Below are 27,154 nucleotides of genomic sequence, written 5' to 3' on the forward strand. Positions count from 1 at the left end.
TCAATGCAAAGACAATTGCAAAACCCAGTCAGCATCCACCTTGAGCAGACAAGCACACATCTCACGGTAGCTGAGGATGTTGTCTCTACTGAGTCCCCAAAGAGTTCCAAGCTGCTCGAGAGGCCAATAATAATTGAAAGTACAGGCCTCATGGGACTTCCCTGGTGGTCCAATGGTTAAGACTCCGTGCTTCCAAAGCAGGGGGCACAGGTTTAATCCCTGGTTGGAAAACTAGATCTCACATGCTGCTACTAAAACCTGTCATGGCCACAAAAAAAAAAAAAACAAAAATGTACAGGCTTCAGAATCTGACAAACCAGGCTCTGCTCATGACTTAAAATCTGCATAACTCTTGATGAGTCATTAAACCCCTGAGGCAGACTCCCCGTGATAAAATAAACACACACATATATTTATTACACATAAGTATATATAAAATTTGGCACAATTATCAGCATGCAGTTAAATGCTAAGGAAACAGGAGGCACATTATCATTAGGAAGAAAGAAGGCACAAGGCTGTAATAATGAGACCAAGTACCAGGTGGGAGTAACCCTCTGCTCATCAGTGCAATAGATACTGCATGTCCCTGGGGTGGAAATTAGACCACATTCTCCTGAGAGACCTACGGACTCCAGTTCCTTAGAACTCTTCCCTACGGCCCCAAGGATAAGTCTCTAGGTAACCACTGGCTCAGGATGACCTAAGCATATATTCACTCCCGAGGAATCGTTTTCATTATACCTGAAGCTCTCCTTCAGCCAGTTTACTTTTCTCAGAAAAAAAGTCAAAGTGAAGTCACTCAGTCGTGTCTGACTGTGATCCCATGGACGGTAGCCTACCAGGCTCCTCCGTCCGTGGGATTTTCCAGGCAAGAGTACTGGACTGGGCTGCCATTTCCTTCTCCATTACTTTTCTCAGAATAAACACCTAAAATTTAGATTTCCTCTTATCTTTGTAGTTGAGATTTTTGTGACCTCCACACAATAAGAAACCATATAAGCCATATATTTTCTATATGGCTGAATCAACTTTATCCAGACTAGACAAATCCAACCATTGTTTGTGTCAGCTTTTATTGCAGATAGAAGAACACAGCTTGTGATGTTTATCTCTTCCTTTACTGTCCTTGAAAGATACACAGACAGAAGAAATTGGAACCCAAATTAAAAAAAAAATACTGACAAGAATAAAAGATGAAGGAGATGTTGATTTTATTATTTAATCATTTAAATTTCTTTTACATTTCCTAAAAAGATACATGGTCTAATGAAAAGAAAACAGTTTGAAATCAACATAACACCATTCTGGCTCAACCTCTAGCACTGGTTATCTTTATAATCTTGAAGAAGTCATTTATTTTCTTTGGTACACAAATATTCATAATTAATGAGAATAAACTAGTTTACTATCTTACCACAATTCTCTGAGTATGTACGGATGCATACAGAAGTAAGAAAGAAGTGAAAATATATGTATATGTATGTTTATATTTGCATGTCAAATGCACACCTACATAAATAGGCCTCTTAGTTTTCCATGAGAAATCTGATTATGAACAAGTGGGCTGGAATAGGTGATAGGCAGTGTCCAGTTTCATGCTGAGAGCATCTGCTTCTAGTTTTTAAAATGCTCGTGTGTTCATTCCTCCATCCAAGGCAACTGAGAAATGGAAACTTGTTAGAATTACAAATTTTCAGGCCTGACCTCAGACCCATCCTCAAACACTGAATGAGGGGCTGTGGGGAGAGACTCAGCTATTTTTGTTGCAACCTGCCCTCCAGATGATTCTGAAGTGCACTAAAATGTGAGAACCACTACATTCAAACATTCCCAGGGAAGAACTATAGGCTAGAGAAGAGACAGGAATTAAAGGGGGGGAGGGGGGAAGGCAGGATAGTCTACAGAGAACCTGAGTCACAGGTGGTAGGAAGAGATTTGGGGAGACAGAACAGTGGCAGGCACAGGAGAGTGTTATTTATGGTTGTAGGATGCCGGTGTGGTTGTAGAAAAGCGGGCATAAGCCCAAGGGCAATAATAATGCAGTATCCAGGTAGGCCCACGTTAGTCATTTGTTCTCATGCAGTCATTTCTGCTCCTGTGCTAAGACTGCTGGCTTTAGAACCTTCTTCCTGCAGTGGATCCTAAAGGAAGATAGTTATCCTGTTTCTAGTCACAGCTGTTTCTGACGCCTATCGTCACTACCGTAGAAATCTGAGACAGGGAGAGTTAGGGCTTCCCAGCCTAAGCCTGTTTGTCTTCTGGTCTTTTTCAACAATTTAAAGTCCCCCTGATTCTAGTTTTAATTTTTCCCTCATTGGCAGCTAAGGAGTGTGTGTATATTCAGAAAAAGGAAGAGAACTCCTGGAATTCCAATGGGCTAGGGGTGAACTTGCCCAGAGAAAGATGGAGGTGTGAGAATCAGCCTATGGAACCGACAAGGCAAGAAGTCACCATGGATGCTCTTCGCGAGGTTAATGGATGTCGTGTTGTCATCCACGATGTTGCCTTGACAGGGGAATCCCCGGCTTTGCAACTTTCTGGCCAACGTGAGGATCACCAGCCGATTATAACCTTTCCTGCGATGCTCAGGCATGGTGTAGCCATGGCACATGGTGGCAAACTGGTCCATCATAGACCAAGACACGGGGTTCCCCTTGTCATCACGGACACACACACTGGGGAAGCAGGAGATGAGGTTGGTGATGTATCGGCGACACTGTTCATTGCCGCCCCGAGACCAAGTCTGGTTGAGTAAGTCAACATCAGCAACACTCAGGTAGGTTAGTCGTAGGGAAGAACTCATTCTTGAAGAAAATGAGACGGGAAGAAATATGAACTCGGGATCACATGACCACAAACAAGTATTTCTCCCTCTTTTATTCACTTCAAACCTTGGGGGATCCTGGTTCTCCCACCAGGGATCAAACCTGGCCCCAGCAGTGAAAGTACCCTGTCCCAACCACTGGACCTCCAGGGAATTCCCCAACTACCTCTCTTTTTACATTGATTCAAACTGAGAAAGCATCCTGGAGATAGTGCCTTGCAAATACTAGAATATTTTCAATAAATAAGAATCCATCACTTACCACTTACAAACATCTTTTAGGATTTCATTTCTAACAGGACGAAACACTCATTATATTGAGTCTAAGTCTTTCCTTCAAATTTTATGCCCACTTGTTATTGTCCTCAGAATAGTTGAAGGGAAGGGTTTCATTTTTCTGGAGAATAAACCTCAGACTTGTTCTTATTAAGTCCTGAGTCTGCTGACACCCTCTCTGAGGCCTTGAACAAGTCCAGATACTTGGGCCCCTAACCTTTTTATTGGTAACAATAAATGTTTTAGGATAAGACTCCTATATTTATGCAACCATGTCCAGAAAAGAAATATAAACTGCTTAATGTTCTAGGCATTTGTAGATGCTTAAGAAATGCTAGCTCTTTCAGACCTTTCCCTAAACATTCTGGAAAAACGTTTCAAAATCCATGAGTGTTAAGATTAAAAAAAACAAAAAGGACAAAAATTGTTGCAGTTTCTAAGAACTGAGACAGGTTACTTAGTTGCAAGTCTCTGGGGGGCTGGTTGTGTTTTGAGTTTTCTTTCATGCTTGAAGTTATCAATATCCTAAGACCATCCCCAGTTAAGAGGTCACTGATATCACTCTCACTATGTCCTTTTTTAAAATGACTTAACTGCTCCAGGTCTTAGTTTCAGCATTTTGGATCTTTTAGTTGTAGCAGGTGAGATCTAGTTCCCTGAGCAGGGATTGAACCTGGGCTCCCTGAACTGGGAGTGTGAGGTCTTAGCCACTTGACCACCAGGGAGGTCCTGTACTAGGCCTTTCTTTATGAAGTACAAGTTTATGTTTTCTTTAATTAGTGGTTATGCACTGTTAGCTCATATTTCAGGTATTCTGTGAGACCTGGAACTGGGCCATTCGCCTAACCACTAAGCAGGGGGAAAGAATATAAATAAATGCAAGCAATAACTGGCTTAATAGGATTTTTTCATTTAATTCTTGAAAATAAACTTTAGAACAAAGTCAAAGAAGCTTCAGGTAGTTATGTCACTACAAATAAAAACACTAAACCATGTGTTTCAGGAGGGACATTCGAGACAATGACCTTGTATGTGAAGGGCGGGTATCCAAAATAAAGTGTACAGATTTGGGTAATGATTTAGGTTTTAAAGACAAATCGTCTAACTTCCTATGCAGAAAGGAGCAACTCAAGTGAAAATTTGATTTAAAAAAATCTGACGGGGGATTGAGGAAAATTTTAAATAACATTTCAGGGATATGACAGCAAACAGACTTCTTGTTCAGTAGCTCAGTCATGAGCAGCTCTTTGCAACCCCATGGACTGCAGCATGTCAGGCCTCCTTGTCCTTCACTATCTCCTGGAATTTGCTCAAATTCATGTCTATTGAATTGGACAGACTATGGGAAACTCTAAAGGACCAATAGCCTGATTTTTTTTCAACCAAAAGTAACATAAGAAATAAAAAGAGATGAAAGGGATACCTATCTGTCAAAAGAAACTTAAGAGAGATATTAACCAGTTGCATATAATAACCAGGTGCTTATTCAAAACAAATAAAGTGCTAAAAGTTTTATGATAATTGGGGAAATGTGACTACTAACAGGTCATTTTATATTTAGGAAATAGTGTTCACAAAATTTTAAGGAAAGAGCCAACAAAGCAGGCTTAAGGCCACTGTTTTTAGAGAACCTGCTTGCCAGGTTGGCCTTTGGCTAGGTGTCTGGTACTTTTGGATTACTGGAGGAGTCCTGCCATTCCCAGAACTGGTTAAGAGTGGTTAGCTTGGCCTGTTTGTACAGTCAATGTAATTTATGCTGAACACCTGTTTTCCTCCTGGGAGTCTAGGAAATCTGTGCATGCCTTGCAGAGGGCACCTCCAATAAAAAAATCTTATCTGTGTTGTCACAACTCATTGCTGGGAATCAAATGCATACTGTCTGACTCTGCTCAGGGAAGCCTCTGGGAAGCTTGTGCCTGGTTTCCTTTGGACTTTGCCAAAGCACCTTTTTCCCCTGTGCTGATTTTGCTTTGTATCTTTTCACTATAATAAGCTATAGCCGCAACTAAATATATTGAGTCCTGTGAGTCCTCTTAGCCAATCACTGAACTTGTAGGTGGTCTGGGGGACCCCTGACACAGAGGTGATGTTACTATAGCACTTTAATTAAAAAATTTCTTGGGAATTCCCTGAGTGAATTCAATGTGTTCACTTTTGGGGCCAGGGTTCGATGCCTGATGGGGGAGCTATTAATAAGATCCCACAAGCCATGCTATGCTATGCTTAGTCGCTCAGTCATGTCCAATTCTTTGTGACCCCATGGAGTGTAGCCCACCAGGCTCCTCTGTCGATGGGGATTCTCCAGGCAAGAATGCTGGAATGGGTTGCCATGCCCTCCTCCAGGGGATCTTCCCAACCCAGGGCTCGAACTGGGGTCTCCTGCATTGCAGGCAGATTCTTGACCATCTGAACCACCAGGGATTAATAAGATCCCACAAGCTGTGAGGCCTGGCCAAAAAAAATAATAATAATAATTCTTTTGGAGATATAATATTTAAGTATAAAGGAATAATATCTAAGATATTTCCTTTAGAATAAATCAGGGGGTGGAAAAGACAGAGGTCTGGATAAAAGATTCCTAACATATAAATCTAGTACTTTTTGTATATTTTTAAAAATATACATGTATATTTAATGAGCACAAGCTTGGTTATATTTTTTTAATTCAATTAATAGGAAAATGTATTGTTGAAAAGGTTACAGTTGGAATTGAATGAAGAACAAACAAAATTGAGAACTGCATTATTTTGTGATTGAAAGAGGCAGATGTTTAAGGGTTTTTTTAAGTATATTGGTTTTGGAGGTTAATTACACTAGTTTCCCAACTCTTGTGTTTGAAAATTTTCATAACTGAAAAAGTAACAATAAAATCCAGTTGCTTTATGTGACTTAAAGTTTCCCTTCTTTTCTAGGTTTAGTCTTGTTTTGCTCAATAATTACTTCAACATACACCACAGAAGTGAAGAAAAGTAACATTCACTGAAGTGGGTACTTTTCAGGTATCAGGTTTCATTTGCTTACAAGAAACACGCCAAGAAGATATTATAGGTTCATTTTTACAAAGAACTGATTGAGGCTCAGAAAGATAACCTGGAGAAGAAACTGGCAACTCTCTCCACTGTTCTTGCCTGGAGAATCCTATGGACAGAGGAGCCTGGCAGCCTAGAGTCCATGGGGTCACAAAGAATCAGACACACTGCCTGACTAACACACACACACGTACACACACACACAGAAAGATAAGGCAAGATGGAAAGTAACTAGTGAATGACAGATCAGGGACCACGAAGTAAAAGAATGCAGATATAAACCAACACATGTTCTGAAGGGCTGGATTCTGGAATTAGATTTGATTGTTTCTGGCTCTACAGTTTGCGCCTGTGTGTTATTTCAATTCTGTTCAAAAAGGGAATAATAATGGTACTGCTTTATAGGGTTGTAGAAAGGATTCAAGAGACAACGTATTTAAAACTTTAGTGCCTGGCATAAAAGACACTTAAGCCAGTTAAACGCCTTCATCCCTGAAACAACAAAAAACAATTATAACCACCTTGGGTGCAGACAGCAGAAGTTATTTAGAATTATTTGGAGGAGGATGATGCCCAAGAAATGATTTTTTCTGTGTATTCTGTGAAAAAACTGTCCATAGTTAATTACTATGGACAGAGACACAGATTTGATTTTGCAGGAAATTATGAGCAAAAGGAAAAGAGTAAACACACACACACATTTAGATTCAGTCACCTAAATCCAACATTCCAGAATATTCCTTAATGGTATTAAGTACTCCGGGTACTGCAGTTTGTACATCCATAGCATAAGTGCTCCCCCAGAAGGAGAAACTTGGTTTACATACAAGGAACTGGTGTCTGCAGTTGAAACCGTAGATAAGCAAACGGCCTTGAAGGAAGCTAGCTTTACATCCACCTGCTTTGAGTCGGCAATAGCCTTGGAAACATCATATAATTCACTCTGCAGCCCTGTATGTGGAAACACAAAATGAAAAAAAAATGTGGACGCTTTATCTGAAAATGCCAAAAGGAAATTTGTTATAGTATTTCTATACTTGGTATAATCAATACCACCAGTTTCCCACCTTGTATTATCCTAACCACCTTGTATTCTTATATGTATTATCAGAGCTACTCCTTTGATTTTCAAGTCTTGTATGATATTTTCAAATATCCATGTTGATCATGATCTTCCATGGGAATTTCCAATGGGACTATCCCTTAAAATTTGCAGTGTCTTATGGGAACTTTTATTTTCCTGACTTCTAAGATTGCTCTTAAGTCCCTGAGGGTAAGGGATGTTTTCTAGCTCTAGAAGTATGAAAGAGCTTCAATTTATTTGGCAGGGCAATCTCACTTTAAAGACTGTCTTTCAGTCTCCTGCCTAAATGCCCATCATGGCAATGTCAATATATAAACTTGGACTGGTGAGGTTTATTCTGAACTTAACTTACCCAGAACTCACTCGTTTGTCATAGCTATACTGTATTCTCTATAAACCCTTATTCAGTTCTTGTTGTATGTAAAGCTGGGCACAGCTCCAGAGTGGTATACAAGAATGCCATTGTCTCTGTTCTGATGGTAATTACAGCATGGCACATGGGGCTTGTTTACTTAGAACTGACTGTCTGCTTCTCCAAATGCTGATCTGCTCTGTCCTTTCCATTCTGGCTGCTGATGGCTTGAATCCTCTGGAAACTGACTTTCCCACTTCCTTTCATATCTAATTGCTTGTTTCCTTCTCCTAGGAAATCACTTCATCTTGAAGAAAACATTAATGGCAGGTCCTGGTGAACACAGACTGTGCTCTGAGCCTTGGCTTCTCCATCAGGGAGTTAAGTCTAAGAAAAGATAAGCAAGTCTTCAAGTTAATGCTATTAAAATTATAGATGCTGTGGCTAGCACTCCATATTAAAACACTGAATTACATCTAAGTGGCAGTGAGCGGTGCTGACTCAAGGTGTGGATGGTAGTTCCAACAGAATTTATTTCTCCTAAGTTAGACTGAGTCAATTCTTTCTAAAAGTCATCCTAACATTAAAACATAACCTTTTAGACTTATAAGATGTAACAGGTAACAAAAACTGCATAAAAAGGATAGCTTAATTAGTAATAATTGCATACATTTTAACTACTTCTAAAGCCACAGATAGAATTTGACGAGCTCCCTTGTATGGTATCAGTCTCCCAATCTTTTAATCACAATTCCTTCTCTCTCCTCCAAAAATAATCATTATAATAATTTTTAAGATAACCATTTTCTTGTTTTCTTTACAGTTTTATTATCCAAGCCTGCATCCTTAAACACTGTAGTTTGATTTTGCCCACTTTTTGTCCTGTGAGTCTTTTCATCAACAGATCTTTCGATTCCCACTAAACTCCTCTCTCCCCCCTTTAAAAACTTCTTTTGTCAGCGAATCCTGCTGGTTAAGGCCTCTAATCACCAAACCACAGGATTTGTTGTTTAGATTTTGCCGATCATCTCTCCATGGTGCTGTGGATCACGTCCTTCTATCTGTTGACAGGGTATCATTTTTAACAAATGATTTTCTCCTTTCTCAAGAAAGAAGGAACCTCCGCTTCTCATCTGCTATTGTTCACTCCACCTCCTTAGAAGGGGAAGGGTTGCTAACCGAATAAGCCAGAACTTGAGGACATTTTTTTGGTTCATAGTTACCAGTGAGCAGGCCTTTGAAACTTTCAGGCTGGTCCTCCTGTAGACAAGCTGTCTCATCCATGCAGCTAGCAGTGAGCAGCGAGCAGGGTCTGTCTGGACAATTGTGCATATTTTTGTTTCTTGCCCTTGGATATGGCAATGGCAAGGAGTTTGGCTCCTCTGAGTCTGTTAGAGGATTAACCCTGATTTAACATTGTTTATGGATGGTTCTTAGATTAAAAATGACAAAGGCATTCCCATGCAGGGTGTGTTCTTGCTCTAAACACACAGTACTGAAGCAGCTTCACTGCCTAAATCCTGATCTATCCACCAGCCCAACTAGCAGGCTAGTTCTGACCTAGCCTGCACTGCAGCAGAAAGTAAAAGGCTGTTTATGTCTAGCTGATAGGCTTTAGGGAGGCTCATGATTTAGAGATGTTATAGAAATGCCACCTTTTCAGTTTCTCTGAATAAGAATAGTAAAGACCCTGATGACTTCTTAGAAGCTATTCAGTGTCCTAGAGAGATTATAGTTCTTACCACAGAAACCTACAGTTGAGACCACATCAGAAATCAAGAGCCTGTACTACTCTACATGGTAAATGAGGGGTTTTACCATTCCAGCTATACTAGGTGCTATAATTCACATCTCTCCCCACCAAACCCTCAGGAAAGATGACTATCAGTTAAAATGTGTATAACTCACAACTAATAGCTCAGCTTCTGAAAAAAAGTATTGGCAATTAGAGGGATGGTCTCTCCATAATGATGAATTCAGAGGATTTGAGGATATTAACCAATAATACCAAAATCCATCCAGTTACTGCCATGACTTTTCACATTAAGGAGGAGATATACTCATTTCCACATTAAAGTAATCCTGGTGAGATTTTTCTGAATTGTTAGTTAGATAAGCAAGTGGTTGAATTATGCCTCACTTCTAACCAGCATACCAGGGGTAAATCTGTAAATGTGTGAGAGAGTTTAGAACTGCCTCTATAAAGTCTTTTTGAGCATTTGCAAGGGGATTTTTTTAAAATATATATATAACATCCCAAGTTTTTAGGTTATGAATTTACATAAATCATTATAGGTGGACAGAAACTTTTCTTGTAAAGGGCTCCAGCTATTTCTGGCTGATAAAAATTACCAGAATTTACATATCTAACATGGGGGTTCCTACCTTCTTGTCAAATGATCAAGGAACTTATTTCACTGGAAGAGCTATACACAGTAACTTCATTGCCTATATCAACTCCCAATCATTATAAAAAGTTGAGAGAGCAAGTGATACACTGAAGCCAAAGCTATCCATCCCAATAATCAAAAGTCATAATCTGTTTCTTGGCCTGAAGTTCTTCCAGAAGCATTGATGGTTATGTAGTTATCTCCTTGGAGCCCACATATACTCTTTCCTTATAAAATCATTTCAGTTTATCCTATGTAGACCAGATGATTATCTTTTTCAACAATCATTTGCTTTAGAAAGAACAAAGGCTTACCTATTGGCTTAGACTTAAATTAGATTTACTTTAAAGGATTATGATAGGAGAGGGTTAGAAGTAGTAAGGAGAAATATCCTGTGATATTTACTGATACCTTTTTTTGGAAAAAAAAAATCGCTTAAAAGCAGTCTCATTTAAATGCCTTCCGCCAACTGCAAAGGCCAAACCTCATTAGCAATAAAAAAAAGTATTGCTACAAGACTGTAATACATAAACTGTTAATATATAAAATGTATGTAAGTGTATTTGTACATATGTGTGCTTATATGTGTGAAAAGTGCATCATATTTATATATCTAATAGATATAATAAAAAGGAGAAAAAAAATGCCTGTCTCGTGTCTTGTACTTGACCCACCCTGTATTTGAAAAACTTGGTCCCAGTTGATAACACCATGTTCTTCCAACAGCTGTCGGTAAGCATTGACATCTTTATAGAACACAGCATAGGCATTAGTATAATGGTCCAGGTTGTCTGTCGCAGCCTAAGACAGAAGACATAATCACAAACACATAAAATACATCCTCTAGATACAGAACTCCAGTACCTTCCTAATGAGGTCAGGACACTACCTTTGATCAAGTGAGCCTCTCCTTTGTCTCAGAGGCATAATGGGGAGGATGCTGTCTTTTTCAATCTTCTTTCATATTTATCCATACGACCAAAGTCAATGATCATAAGGAATCATCAACCCAGTGGGAAAACTAGTGTGTACAAGCATATCTGCTTTATGCTTCTAGGGATTGTCAAACACTAGAGAAAGCATCCTAGTGAACACATTTAGACTGGAGGTTTCCATATGTCTGATACGCCAAAGCCAGTCAAATTAGCAGCCAATGGTGAGGTGTATAGCTTGTTAAGCTATGATGGTTACAACTTCCCCTTTACTTCATCTTTTCATTCCAGTTGGCGCCAATTCTTTTTTTGCCTTTTAAAACTGTACCTCTTTCTGCCGCCGTGTGATGATGGCTTTGAAGTCAGGCCATGAATCCAATACCACTTCCTTTTGAAAGGGATTCCCACGATTTATGTTCATCACTGCTCCATAAACCTAAGGCAGAGAACCCAGAAGAATGGCTAGTCATATTATTAACCGTTTCAGATGCTTATTACTCTTTTGATTTCTTGTACTACTGCAAACTTATGGCCATGAGGGGAAATGATAAATATATACACGTATATTCACAACCCACACACATACAGACTTCTCCCTTGTTATTTCATCAGTGCACATGAAAACCGTTAAAGTGTCTATGACAGTCTATGAAAATGCTCCCAAAACGTAGTGTTTTTTTAGCACAGTGGTGAGAGGTACCAAATCAATAGGCTTACCAGACAGGGACTTGGAACATAGGTCAGTAATACTTAATGAATCAGCATCTGATATCTAGATTTAGAGCTCATATATCTTTTAAAAGTTCTATGGAGGCTTTCTGACTCTGCACCACTGCGTTGGTTGTGGCAGTTAGCCCTGACTCGAGTCAGCAATAAACTTCCCTTTTTTGCGAGTTGCATTGTCTTGGAAGCCTTCTCTCTTTCCACTCGGGGATTCGGACATCGGGCATAACATTTGGGGACTCGTCCGGAATCCCTTGACCGGGGAAGCAGAACACTTTCAGGACAGAGGGGAAGGATAAATAATAGCACCGGTGCTCAGGCAGTTCAAGAAAGTCCAGTGTAAATCCGAGGCCCTGCTGAGAAGCAGGAAGGTATCTGGTGCAGGAGAAAGCTTTCTATAAAGGGGGAACGGATTGGACGTTCCAGCTGGCGCAAGACTGAGGCCAGCGAGCGCACTGGAAAGCAGCCGGCTCTGCGGGAGGGGGAGTTCCTCTCCTGATCCCGAGTCTGGTGAGCAGTGAACGCCATTCGGTAAGGTAAACCTTGTACCGGGGGGCAAGAAAATTCAGGGGGCCCAAAAACCCTGCGCTGTGTCGTCGGCCGATGTTTATCTGTCCGTGTGTTTGTCTTTGGCTCTCCGTGTTTGTGTGTGTGCTGGCATTGTCTCTGGTCTCCCTTTTCTGGAAGCCCAGGGAAAAGTCCTGTAACGCCTGGGTGTCTGTAGGTGGCAGGAGACATCTGTAAGTCCACCCCTTTTGCCCCCCTTTCCCGCCGCCTCCTCCTCCTTCTTTCAACCTGGCTTTCTTTCCTCCTTTTGAAATCTTTGAAGACATCTGAAGTTTTGTGTCTCTATAGAAGGTTTTCTGAGAGACTGTATTCTTGTATTTAAGGGAGTGTTTGATGAGGACTGCCAGGTTTATATGTGTGTGTTTTAACTCTGTTCTGTGTTGTGATTTGTGACGGCCATTTTGCTTTGTCTGGCCACCATTTAGACCTGCCGCCATTTTGTTAAAACTTGATTTTCTTTTCCTGTGCCATGAGACCACGGCTCTCAGGAACACTTATCTAGACCATCTCTAACTCCTGAGACTGAGAGAAAAAGGAAAAAAGCCTTTAAAAATGTTATTTATTTCAACTTTTTTTATAAACTAGTAAATTTTATATTGTAATATCTAATTCATAACCAAACTTAGAAAATGAAGCTAGATCTTGCACTGTGTCTGTCTAAATATGTTTTGGTATGTCTTTGTCTCTGGAAAATATTTTTTAGGTTAATTTGTAAATGAGCTCTATTTAATTGGCTTAAAAAAAAGGGGTAAGCACTTACAAATCAAATAATTCTAAATTAAACAATAAATTCCAGGTTTAGGTGAACTGGGAAATATTCAGTACTAAATACTTGATATTAATGTTTGTTTGTTGACCTATCTAATATAGACATGTCTTAGAGTAATTAACATCAAGTAGAATATTTTCGTTGTACCTAGGTTTAATATAAGTTAAATATTATACCTATTACAAGTTTGTCAACAAGGAAATTACCTCGAGTGAAAAAACTTCTAAAAAATGTAAATGAGGTATGAGTTTGCATATAAAGAATATTATATTAAGAATAATTATTAAGAATAATTATTATTAAGAATAACTATTAAGAATAATTATTCTTTAAGAATATCTGTCTACAATGGTCTCCCCAGATTGGCGTAACTTGAATTTCTAAGGGTTGTGCTAAACTAAGTATTGGAAGTCTATTAAATAATTAGGTCATTTCCAAATGAAATAAGATTTTGAAACATTTACTACTAAACACTGATTTCCTTTTACAGAAAAACTAAAGAGATTTGGGACTATAAATGAATAATGTTCGATGCCATCCTAAAATGTTTTAAGAAAGCAAGAGTTTTAGAAATTATCACTGGTATTTATACTCACCAATCTATAAAATGCTAATATAAAAGTTAGCTCTTGATTGCTAAAGGAAAGCAGGAAGTGTGCTTTCAGTAAAGTATGAAAAAAATACTAAAAAGAGTTATGCATGATCAGGATTTTCTAAAATTGGATTACAATTAGTTAGATAAGTGAATTTTGTTAGGAATGACATGGTTGTAAGAAAACTGCTTAGAGCCAATTAGGTCCAAGATAGCTGAGCTGACTTTCACTAGACCTTGAGCCTTGGTATTTACGCCCATTGTGACATATCAACAAGCTAAATGATACACCCATCAACACTGACTAAATCTGACCAAATGTTCTAAAGCTTTTAATTGATCTTTTCGATAAAACTTCCTAAATCGAATTCTTTTGAAGTTCCTTTGACATCTAGCTAACTTTGGGGTGTTTCAGAGGGCCCCTGAAACATCCCAAAGAGGGATATTAAATTGTTTATTTGGTTGGTTATATTACATGAAAAAGATTATCAAATGAGTAATAAATCCGCTCATGTTATAATGTATGAAAAATTACTAATACAGATATCCTAGAAAGTATATGGATTTCTTAACATTTTGATACGTCCTGGTATTCTAATGAAAAACCTGATGACTTCACAAAAGTTAACAAAGGACTGAATGAACCAGCGAATATGCTTATAACTTTTATGGTTTCTATCTGAGAAATTACAGGTTTAAATCGTGTGTTTTCCGGGAATAGGAAAAACCTTCCTCTCAAACTAGTTATAAAAATAATTTGGTAAAATTACATGTTATAAACAAAACAATTATATTTTCTCTCTATCTGACTCCTCCAGAAATTTGAAACTCTTAGGTTTCCAGTAAGTTTATCAAATGAGCTAAGAAGGTTATCTCACTAACAGGTACAAAAATCTCAAGGAATTTTTGAGACCTTAAAAAGAAAAGAGTTCACCTAGATTTGTTAGGCAAAATCTGTGATAAGCCTTTGGTGTGAGTTTCCCAGTCCTGTTTTATATTAAAAGTTCAGTCTGAGATCCAATAAGTGTTTCAGCAAAATAAAAAGTCTATGATCAATTATGGTTATATAAATCATCAGACCAAAATTAGTGAAAAGAGACCTATTTTGCAAGCAAACTAGCCTTAATTTGGTTGTACTTGATAAAAATGAGGGTAACTTTAGGGAGAAAAAGATATTTCAAAAAAATGTTAAATCCCAGTTTGTTAATGGAGGTCTGCATGTAGTAAGACTCATTTCTCAGATAGTTCTTTGCTGTTATGTGATATTAATGTGAAAGTTTGTTTCTGAAGCTTATCTCAGTAATCTATGTTTGGATGAAGATCAGATGCCTCATGACCTGCAACCAGGACTGGAAAAAGACATAATTTAAGAGACTGTCTCCAACCTGAATGGAAGGACTTTTTATCAGGTACTTTTAACTAGCTCATGCACAATGAAACTGAAGAGAAATTAACTCTTAGATTAATTCCCACTTCCAAAGGCCCCTACACTGGATTGGTCTATAGAGAAGACAGCTGACCTGATCTCACCTTAAAATGATGCTCAAACAAGAGAAACTACACTACACCAGGATGAGAAGACAGCAACATCAGAGGTAGACAGCTTGCCCAAGATGCTGGATCTGCTTCGTATGATCATTTGTAATGTTTTCTTGACTTCTTAGACCTTTGCATATAAATCAAATGATTTTCTATCATAGGCCTGATTCTATGCCAGTTTTAGAAATCAATCCAATTGTTGGGTTTGTGGCCAATTACCTGTATCTAGTTCTGGGTTACCTTGGTAAATTTCTCCACTACAAGACTCTAACTGGTTGGCCCTGAGGAAATTTACTTAAAAAAAAAAAAAATTATAGTCATATTCAGGTCACTGTGATACTACCAGACGAGATCCCCTCACTGGGCCAATTAATAATGCCTACTCTGACTCTGGCCATAAATTTGAGCCTTTTTCTATTCCTCAAGCTCAATCAGAGCAACAAAGAAGTTTCAACAAAGGAAAAAGAAATCTTCCACAATTATAAGATGGATTTCTATAGATAACACCAGGCTATGGTAATTTAGGTTTAAAGTCTCCTCTGTGTTGAAAACAATTATATCATGCTAAGGATAATCAGTCTAGTAACACTAGAAAACTGGGCTATGTGCCTTATAGATGGTGGTGCCAATGTATAATTTCCTGAAAGATAAAGATTTGTACAGAGTAGACTAAGTCAGACGACCTGGGATATACTGGGCTACATCTAATGGAAGCTCTTAAGTCTTACTTGTGACTTTACTAGTACTGCTGGCTATGTTCTTTGTATTTCACCTGTTTTACAAAATTGCTATTTCTTACAGTGCCAAATGTGTGACTGAGGCCTCTGATAAAATAATATATAGTTCCCTATGAGATCAATGATGATGGCAGTGTAACTCTAGATATGAGAAAAAGCAACAAGAGGGAATGTTTTCCTGGACCAAGAGGCTAGTAAGACAGGTGGTCCAGAGAATTTTGGATACTGTTTTATGGTCTAGTCCAGTAACAGCACATTGAGTGACCTGTCAACAAAATCTTTGCCAAACCTGAGAATGGACATTCTCAGCACCTTGGGATAAAATGGTCATGAAATGCCCCCCTCAAAATCATGGTCAAGTTTATGAGCAAAAAGGGGCTCTGCCAACTGAAGATTGACACTTGCCATCTACATCTACAGAGATTATATCATGGCCACTGCAACTGCTGACTTTCAACGGCCCTGAAAGGAGTTCAGGGTGAAGATCAAGAATGAGGCGCTCCATGCTCTGGGAAAAACTGGCAGAACAGGCCTTCAGATAGTTAGATCTTTTCAGGAGATTTTATGAGTCCCAATTTTTGCATCTTCTCATACATAGAGAAACACTGACATCATTAATGGTGCCATCTGCTTTGGCTATTAAGGAAAAATTTTACAATTAAAAGTCAAAATAGAGTACTCAGCTGTGGTTCAGACATCCTGAGAAATACCAGGTGTTACTATGGGTGTAATTTCAGATTAGACATTGTATTGCTAAACACCTGAGTTTTCTGAGTCATGTCAGGCTTAGATGCCACCATTCTCAAAACAATGTCTGCTGGAAGCTAGTAACTTCTACCTTACTTTTTATAAAACTAGGCAACTGGCCACCTGGCTACAAGTCTCCCTGAAGTGCCAGGTCCAGACTGGGTTTCAGGCCTATTCTTCTAAAAGAAAGAGGTTTATTTTGTCTATTAAAACTCCAGTTATCCCTCCTCTAGCTACTACTAACTGGGTATGTTACAACAAAATGGCAGACCAAGGGATTGAGATTTTAATCATACAAGGCTCAAATCTAGGACTTGGAACTCAGGAATACTTCCAATTCAGTGTCTCTTCTCCAGGCTGAGGCAGTCCTATGCCCCATTTTGACAAGAGATTATCACAGTCATAGTTGCCCTGTTCCCTAAATTAAAGCTGAGCAGGACTCTGTGGGGTGGCGACTCTGGAGTACAGACCTGCTGTACTGTAAAATATAGGCTTTATTCGGCCTCCTTGACCTTCCCTGAGTTCCATGGGGTGGATTCAAGCAGTTGCTAATCAGGGAAGAGAAAAAATACAGAAACAGAGGGAAAACAATCAAATGGTGGTACAGCCTTGAGACGGTCCTGGTTCTTACTCAGGGAAATATGCATAACAATGTCTTTTGAGTTCTTTTACAGAACTGGAGCCCCCACCCAGGTGAAAAATGGTAACTTCAGACTAAACACAAGATTCCTAGAACACAGCTCTGTTGCTTGACCACCAGCCAATCACCCCAAATGTTGCCTCCTGTTTCTGGGGACCAGTGATGACCATCCTGTTAGGTCTCCTGTTTGGCCCCTGTCTATTTTATCTCTGAGAGGCGCCAACAGTTTCAAACTAAGTTGCTGTTATTACAAGAGTAAAAGCTGGTCTCAGTATAAAACACCCCAACTTAGGTCAGGTATAGAGAGACTTCTGCTCTGCTAGGCAGGCCTACGCCCAGGCACAGCAGGAAGAAGTTACAGAAGAAAGAGACCTCCGCCCCAATTCCCAAAAAGCATCTTGAGTATGAAGTCTCTCAAGGGAGAGTTGTTAGGGAAAACACACTGCCTGTCCATCCACCTAATGTTACTCAGATCTCAATATTCGACTGCCCCCACAGATGATATAGAAGACCCATGATTGGGCCTTCCACAGAAACAACAAGACAGGGGGGAATGTGAGGCTGCGCCATGATAGGCAGCCTAGATTAAGAGTAGGCCTGGTTTTCCAGGGTAACATGATTATCAGGCCACCTGGAGCCAGCCAATCAATATGCGCCCAGTAAGGAAAAGGGAACCTATCAGGGGAAAGCTGAAAAGCCCGCGAACGCCCAAGTTTCCGTGAAGGTTTGAGCCAATAAGATTACTTTGCAAACATGTAACCAATCCACTTAAGCCAGCTACCAACTGCTTATGCACACCTTATAAATTGGGTAACAGCTCGGGCTCAGCGCTTTCTGACCCTGCACCACTGCGTTGGTTGCAGCAGTGAGCCCTGACTCGAGTCAGCAATAAACTTCCCTTTTTTGTGAAATAAATAAATAAATAAATAAAAGTTCTATGGATAATTTTGATGTGCAGCTGCTTTTGAACTTTACTACACTATCTGAACATCATATGTGAAGTACAACCACTCTTTCAACCCTGAATTACAATTAAATATCACTTGAGACTGAGATACTGTCTCCCAGAAAAAAAACCAAAAGCATATCCTGCATTTCAGATTTGATAGAGCAGGTCTGTTTAAGCGTTCCCTGAGGGTTGTAACTATGTCTTATTCACTGTTCTTTCCATGGAGTCTGACAGAGATGACCAAAGGCTTATTGACTAAATAATACTGAAGTATCTTAGAATTCCGTTCTGTGACTTTTCACACTTTCTTCTCCACTAAGAATCAAAGATGTCTGTCCCACAAAGCAACTTTCCTATGTTACCTGTGTGCTTCTAGAGAAGATAAGGTTGTGCTGGTAAGGAGGAGAGCTAAGCTATAGGCCAGTGTTGACAGCAGCATCTTTATAATACTGTAGACAGAAACTGGAAACAATATCTAGCCACAGTGGAATAAGTAAATAAATTGTGGCATATTCCTACCATGGATTACAAAAGAGCAACATGGTATTGAGCTTGTCCAGCCAGAGAAGCTAAGTTCAAAAAGATACTTACTGTGTGATCCAATTTATACTACATTCAAAGACAGGGAGAATTAAATGATGACTTTAGAAGTTAATAGTGGTTGCTATGGGAGACCAGGGAAAGATATTGACAGGAAAAGAGTATGGAGTGGGGGAAGAATGGTGTTTGATGTACTGTTCTTTCTTGAATGGAGTAGAAATTACATAGATATTCACTTTGAGAAAATTCACTGAGCTGTATCCTGTTTTGCACACTTTCTAGTGTTATGTGGGTATGTGCCAATTTGCTTCCGTCCTATCTGACTCTTTGTGACCCTATGGACACGGCTCTCCAGGTTCCTCTGTCCATGGGATTCTTCAGGCAAGAATACCGGAGCGGGTTACCATGCCTTCCTCCAGGGGATCATCCCAACCCAGGGGCTCTTATGTCTCCTGCATTGGCAGGCAGTTTCTTTACCACTAGCACCACCTGTCAAGCCCTTTCTAGTGTTATACTTCAAAGAAAAAAGTTAAATTATAAGGGCTTCAGAGCCTACATTTTATCTCCTTTATCACTATCTTAGTTCAAATCACTCACCTCATCTCAATGCCTAGAAGATGATCCAACTCTCTTCTGTCTTACCCAAACTGAGACCTCACTCAAATTTTTGCATAGACTGTATCTTTCCAAATGTAGTCTAATCCTAACGTGCAACATGGATCATACTTAGTGAAAATCCACAAACGAAAGTAACCTGGAAAGGTCATGCTTGTTCTCTTCATGATTAAAGTCTGGAATTCATGATCTTACGTGTATGGAGTAATACATTTATTAAAATAGTTTCACATGAGGAAAGCATAATCCTTATTCAAAAATGGAACTTAAACATGATTGAAATGTTCACACAGTTAGAAGAAAAAAAAAACTTCTTTACAATATTCAGATTCTGAAAAAATAACTAGCTTGTAAAGATCAGAACCAACTGAAAGCTTTGGCATGGGTTGAAACCACAGGGGGAGGGAGATGGCAGTGGAATTATAAAATATGCAGCTATATATTCCAGTGGATGGAGGAAGAGGAAACAACTGAGACTATGGTTTCTTTATCTTTTTTATTCACAAAAGGACTTAGTGTTTCCTGAAAGGGTATTTTGAAACAGTGGTCAGAGAACAAACCCAGGCATTATATAACAATGAAATCATTAAAGGAGGATAAAGAGATTTAGGGATAAAAAGACTCAGGGTAGGAAAAATAAGAAATTAGGAGCAAAGAGCTAAGCAGCTATGAAAGAGGAGATTTCTCAGAAAGGCATCTATGCCTATACGGTTCATTTCCTTAATTCTTACTTCAGATGTTGTTGTGAGAGGCAGGCATTTCCAAAAAACACTCAATTTGAAATTTGATAATTTAGATTTAAATCTGAATTCTAGCACCTGGAAATGGGGAAGTTATTCAGTAATATTATCTGTAAAATTATAATATAAATATCTGCCTATTCAGAGGTTTTAATATTACAGAGGAATTAATTTTAGAGAGGGATTGATTAGGTGTTTTTGAAGCTCAAATGAGATAATGTGAAAGATATTTAAAAAAAAATTATACATACCATTCAGGTCAAGTCAACTAATCTGAATTTAGAAGTTTTTAAAAAATAAAAATTTAACAAGTAAGAAATTACCCTTCTGCTATTTAATAAAATTTAGAACTGAAATTTACTTCATAAATAGTCCAGTCCAGCACAGCCTGAATTTTCCTAGAAGGTATCTAGCAAGACTGTCAAAAATATAACTTACTGCATTGTATCCCCAATCCATTGAATCAACCTCTAGCAGGAGGGGACTGGGAAACTGTATGTTTACTAAGTACTCACATCTTACCATCAAGAAAAGTTGGGAAACAGCTATAAGTCTGATGTTATTTCACAGATTAATAAAACAAAGAAGATAGAACTATTCAATGTTTCATACCTTAAGTGATTCAGGAAAGTGACTCTTCAGCATTTTTTCCAGGATCAGTAATTTGGTAGAACAGTTAAGAACCGGCATGTTCTCTGGAGAGTGGAGAGCTAGTAATTCCACCCCTAATTAAAAACATGAAAGGATGTATTTAATTTTTGTCTGTTAGTATTTAAATCTACCCAGAAAGATCCTTGAAGTTTTTCTTTGTCTTTTTGGTTCATTTGTTTGTTTGTTTCTTTAAACTGGGCTTCATTCACTTTTTCTCATGTAAAATGATATGGTGGCTACAACTAGAGCCAGGGTCTTCTGCAGAGAAACTCTGGTGTGGGTCTTAAGATGGTTGGTGAATTCCTAATATGAAGACTTGGTGAATACCATCTCTTTCAGGAGTGAGCTAGTTGTAGGTCTTGGAAATGGCATCAAAAGTTATTTAGTGGTGTTGGAGAAGAGTCTTGAGAGTCCCTTGGACTGCAAGGAGATCCAACCAGTCCATCCTAAAGGAGATCAGTCCTGGGTGTTCATTGGAAGGACTGATGCTGACGCTGAAACTCCAATACTTTGACCACCTCATGCGAAGAGTTGACTCATTGGAAAAGACCCTGATGCTGGGAGGGATTGGGGGCAGGAGGAGAAGGGGACGACAGAGGATGAGATGGCTGGATGGTATCACCGACTCGATGGACATGTGTTTGAGTAAACTCCAGGAGGTGGTGATGGACAGGGAGGCCTGGTGTGCTGCGATTCATGGGGTCACAAAGAGTCGGACACGACTGAGCGACTGAACTGAACTGAACTCCCTGCTTTCACTGCCAAGGACATGGGTTCAATCTTTGGTCAGGTAAATATGTTTCAGCAAGTGTAAAAAAAAAAAAAAAAAAAAAGGCCTTGGGAAAGTTGCCCATGGAGGCAGTACAGCCCCTGGCAGAGGTACAGAAAGTCACCAATTCAAGCTATTGTCAGTAATTTCTTAGACACAGGGGCTGGGATGATGCTAGTGCCACTGGGGACAGGGATGTGGTACTCCAGGACAAAGCCACAGCAGCCAGCCACCTTGCAAGGGTTGCTATGGGGCTTGTCAGTCTCCCCAGTAGCCTCACTGCATAGGGATGAGGGTGTAGTTCTTTCTTTTTTTTTTTTAATTGGAGTGTAATTGCTTTACGATATTGTGTTAGTTTCTGCCGTATAATGAAGGGAATCAGCTATATGTATACATTATCCCCTCCCTCTTGGACCTCCCTCCCACCCCCTCAATCCCACCCATTTAAGTCGTCACACAGCACGGAGCTGAGCTCCTTCTGCCCTACTGAAGGTTCCCAGTAGCTAGCTATTTACGTACGGTAGTGTATATATGTTGGGCTTCCCTGGTAGCTCAGCTGGTAAAGAATCCGCCTGCAATGCAGGAGACCCCAGTTCTATTCCTGGGTCAAGAAGATCCCCTGGAGAAGGGATAGGCTACCCACCCCAGTATTCTTGGGCTTCCCTGGTGGCTCAGACTGTAAAGCATTTGCCTGCAATGCGGGAGACCTGGGTTCAATCCCTGGGTTGGGAAGATCCTCTGGAGGAGGGCATGGCAACCCAGTCCAGTATTCTTGCCTGGAGAATCCCCGTGGACAGAGGAGCCTGGTGGCCTACAGTCCATGGGGTCGCACAGAGTCGGACACGAATGAGTGACTAAGCACAGCACAGGGTATATATGTCAATCCTAGTCTTCCGCATCATCTCACCCTTCCTTTCCCCTCACTGTGTCCCCATGTCTGTTTTCTACCTTTGGGTCTCTAGTCCTGCCCTGCAAACAGGTTCATCTTGTACCACCAATCTTTTTTAAGATTAATTCTGACTGCCATCTTCCTCTAAAGAGGGAAGAAAGAGAGAGAGAAGGAGGCCCTGGGATGTGTCAATCAGAATCACTGGAAATGGAAAGTTCACAAAACTGGATCCTGGGGAGATGTGAGTGTCTACACTGGGTTAAGTCTTCTGTTACACATGTTCACTGTACTCTGAATTCTTCCTTCAGGACAGGCCAACAGTTGTAACTTTATATTTATTTGTGTTTTCTTTGGTATAAGCCTGTCTTAAGGAGCGTATGAGCTGCATGAAGAAAGACCCATGTCTGCTCTGTGCTCCGCTGTATCCCCAGCACCTACCACAGGGCCTGGCACACAGTAAGGTCGCTGAAAGTAGTTGTTGAATGCATGATATGAAGCTCAGAGGAACAGTCTTAGGTTAAGTAGGGAAACTTATTTTCACAATGTGGGGCAAAGACCAGAGAAAAACTTGAGTGGGTCAGGTGGTTAAGAGGAGAGAAATACCTAGCTTAAAGATGAATCAGATGTGAGCAAAGGCGGAGGCTCATTTTAGTCCGATAAAATTAAGGGATGTAAAGGGCCTAAATGTAACGTACACAACTCCATGCATTCTTATCTAATTGCATTTTGTAGATTTTGGGGGCTCTGTCCCATGGCTTTTTGTTTCCAAGAAAACTTCCCCCGCCGCCCCCCACCCCCCATATTTCCAATCAGGTCTTGACTGAATTAGAGAAAAAAAAAGTTTTTTTTTTTCCCTCTATCCAGTGTGATAGAGTTTATCCAATTTACTCTTTTTCCCTACCCTGAGCAGCCAGGCACTTGGATGCAAAGATAACTAAACGTTGAGAACCTAGGCTTCTGCTGGATTATTTCTTTACAATACATTTTTCAGACAGAGAAAGCTACTTGACTTCTCTATGTGGCATCTCTGTGTGGCTATGAGATACTCAGAATGTATGACTGTAGATTTATTTAAAATCCATCATCATAAATCTCTGTCATATAGTTTATGTGAGTCTGAACTTCTAAGAAGCATGTTTCTTATGATCAGGCCCCCTGGGCTCCAGTCCACTGAAGGGTATGTCTGAGGTGTTTGCATTCCCAGCAAGAGTCAGAAGAGATATGAAGGACTGTTAGCCCTGAAAAGAGGAAGTTTTCAGAGTTGAGGATGAACAGATAAGGAAGTATAGCAACTATCTCCTCATCCTGTATCTGCTTGACTCTTCACTCATTCACCTCATCTCTAAATGCAATCTTAACTTCTTAGTAAACCCTTAGGTTAAACACATTCACTAATTCTAATTCAAAGTCTTTTGAGAGAAAATGAAATGAAATGATTTTAAAGGGAAGTTGATCATGTTTCTCTTCCTAGGTTTGATGTTCAGAGATCTTTTTGTATACAATTATGTAGTAAGGTTGCTAGTGCAAAGAAGAGGAATTCTAAATACTTGTAGCTGATTTGCTTATTAATTGCTTGGTTTGTTCCCCAAAGGGTTCAAAACCACTTATACACACAGGAAAAATACATAAAAAATTAAACTAAAATAAAAATTCCTGCTACCGGAAACACAAAGATGCAAAAGAAATACGGAGTTACCAGTGAAGTAGGCAGGCAAGGCATATAGAGTACAATCTTGCATGTAGGGTTGGTCCTCTTTATTCATGGGTTTCGTATTTGTGAATTCACCTACTTGTTAAAAGTTATTTGTAACTTCAAATGAGTACTGACAGTGATCCTGAAGTCATTTGTGGACATGGATAGGGCAGTGAAAAATTGGAGCCTCCCAATGCCCACATCTTCAGCCAGTTGAAGCTGAAGAAGCTGACTTCTTGTTCAAGCTCCCCTACTGCAAACAAGTCCTTTACACGTCTAGTTAGTGCTGTGTTTTTTTTTTGTTTTTTGTTTTTTGGTTTGTCTTAGTTGGGATTTAGTTCCCACACCAGTGATGGAACCTGCAACTCCCTATTGGAAGCGTGGAATCTTAACCACTGGACCACCAGGGAAGTCCCAGTGCCGTGTTCTTTTGCATTTTTGCTTTTTGTTGCCTATTTCACTGTTGAAAATGGCCCCCAAGCATAGTGCTTAAGTGCTGTTTAGTGTTCCTACGTGCAAAAAGGCTGTCATGTACCTTCCTAGAGAAAATACATATATTGGATAAGTTTCTTTTAGGCATGGGTTATAATGCTCTTGATTGTAAGTTCAGCGATAATCAACAAGATACATTAAGTAATGTGCCTTTAAATGAAAATACACATATAACAAAGTTATGTATTGATCTGCCGATAAAAACCTTGTGACCAGAGGCTTGCAGGAATCTAATCTTGAATTTTCCTTAGGATCAATGGTTCAAAAATAATTAAGACAGTGTTCACAGGTGACTTTTTGAACCTTATCAAGAACAATGAAAATCAACTATACTTGCAGGTAAGGGTCCATATTTTACTCTAAGCTTTCTAGCAGCTAACACAAAGAGAAATAAACATGATTCAGACTGCCCATAAAATTATCCTTATACTTTTTACCAGAGCATTTGCTCAAATTTCACTTAGTCATTTCTAAATTAAGTCCAGTTCTCTAACTTCTATATAATCAAAACCTACCTTGCTCTGGCTTCAGTTTATCTTTCTAGGCTAACCAGCTCTTTTGACTCACAAATTTTGCAGGGTCACAGATTGGTGACATTAAAATCAGAGAGACAGTTCTATGGGTTCACACAAAGAGGACACTGTAATTAATATACAACACTAGACAATATCCTTTAGTGAAAAAGTGATAAATTTCATAAGGATCTTTCTTTATTAAAGATGAAGATAAATTTTAAAGCTAACAAAAAAGAAAACAAATTCTCAGAGAATAAGAATGAAAAATAGTCTCATAAAATATTTTTTATTTGGAATCCCATTAGAAAGTCACAATGACAACTATTAACTCTGAAAAGTGTAAGATCAGAATGTTATATGGGCAGGAGGAGGAGGGGATGACAGAGGATGAGATGGTTGGATGGCATCACCAACTCAGTGGACATGGGTTTGGGTGGACTCCAGGAGTTGGTGATGGACAGGGAGGCCTGGCGTGCTGCAGTTCACGGGTCGGGCACGACTGAGTGACTGAACTGAACTGAACTGAACATGACTCAATTATAAATTCCCTATGATAAGCCAATGTTCTTTAAAAAATTATTTTATTGAAGTATAGTCCATTTACAATGTGCTAAATTCTGCTGTATAGCAAAGTGATTTGTTATACATATATGTACACTATTTTTCGTTATGGTTTATCACAGGATATTGAACATAGTTTCCTGTGCTATACACACATATATGATATGTGTATACGATATGTGTATACGTGTATGTGTATATATGATTCTATATATGATAGCTTGCATCTACTCATCCCCAACTCCCAATCCATCCCTCCCCACCGCCACCTCTTGGAAATCACGTCTGTTCTCTATGTCTGTGAGTTTGTTTCTAAATAAACACCTGTTCTTGAATAGGAAAGTAAAGGTTTGTACCTCCTTTAGCCAAAATTTTATCACTAGCAGAGTCACTGTCTCAAGGAAAATAATTATACTCAACATAAGTTTTAGGAACTGAGCTTTCTTGAGGCATTTGGGTGCCCATCAGGACACAGCAAGCAGCTAAAATATATTATTAATATTAATCAGACAAGAAAGGCACGGCACGCTCCTAGAATTCATTCTTATAAATAAATAAAACATAAGGTCTCTGTTTTTATGATGTGATATGCCATTTATGGGCTTCCCTGGTGGCTCAGACGGTAAAGAATCCACCTGCAATGTGGGAGACTGGGTTTCATCCCTGGGTTGGGAAGATCTCCTGGAGAAGGCAATGGGAACCCACTCCAGTATTCTTGCCTGGAGAAGCCCATGGACAGAGGATCCTGGGGTGCTACAGTCCACGGGGTCACAAAGAGTCGGACATGACTGAGTGGCTAGTGCAGCACACCACGTTATAATACAATAGTGAATGTTTGTTAAGGAGGAAATAAAGAACTTCTTACAGTACTTGTAATCTAATAGCACTGATTATTTTTCAGATGATAGTTTTCCTGTTTAGAGAGATTCTTGTCTGTTCCTCTAGTGTGCCCATGTCACGATGCAAATAATTTTGTATTTTGTAAGGCTTATTTTCTCCATATCAAAACTTAAGAAAGCAAAGAAACAAAAGCACCCCCAAACCCCAAAACAACAGCAAGAAATTATCTTTTCCTGTAAACCTAAATATAGTTTGGTCTTCCTATACAACATTGAATTTCATCTCTCCTCTTTCTATGTCTCCCATTTCTGCTTGTAATTATAAACAATGACTTGATATTTGTTGTTCTAATGAATAAATGCTTACCTAATGTTGAGAGTTCAGTCTGGAACTGAGGTCTTAAACTGCGTGGCAGTGCAGTGTCTTCTTCTGTGTCCAAGGCTGGTTAATTCTTCAACCTTACTTCCCTTCTATGCAGAAAGAGGAGGGCAGGAGAAAGACAGGCTATCCACAACAAGAGGAAGGGAGGAGTTTATGACGTCAGGTGAAAAAAATCACCATGAGTATTTTCATTCCTCCTCTTTCTAATACATTTAGTATTATGGTGTAAAAGGCACTGAAAACTCATCTTGATTTAGAGATGGATGTTTTCTAGACATAAAACCTATCTTTCTGACAGGATACAATGGAAAAGAA

General features: G+C 39.4%; 1 protein-coding gene across 1 annotated transcript; it reads right to left on the bottom strand.

The window, feature by feature from the left end:
• Nucleotides 1-1,386: 1,386 nt before the first annotated feature.
• On the bottom strand, nt 1,387-26,910 carry GLYATL3 (glycine-N-acyltransferase like 3). The gene is made up of 6 exons (XM_043450941.1): nt 26,825-26,910; nt 20,661-20,773; nt 11,219-11,326; nt 10,633-10,759; nt 6,960-7,083; nt 1,387-2,807 (listed from the first exon to the last, which is right to left on the bottom strand). The coding sequence occupies exons 2-6, from the start codon at nt 20,736-20,738 to the stop codon at nt 2,381-2,383; spliced, it is 864 nt and encodes a 287-aa protein (XP_043306876.1). The 5' UTR covers nt 20,739-20,773; nt 26,825-26,910; the 3' UTR covers nt 1,387-2,380.
• Nucleotides 26,911-27,154: the final 244 nt, after the last annotated feature.

The sequence above is a fragment of the Cervus canadensis genome, chromosome 28 (assembly GCF_019320065.1).
Source record: "Cervus canadensis isolate Bull #8, Minnesota chromosome 28, ASM1932006v1, whole genome shotgun sequence".
NCBI lineage: Eukaryota > Metazoa > Chordata > Mammalia > Artiodactyla > Cervidae > Cervus > Cervus canadensis.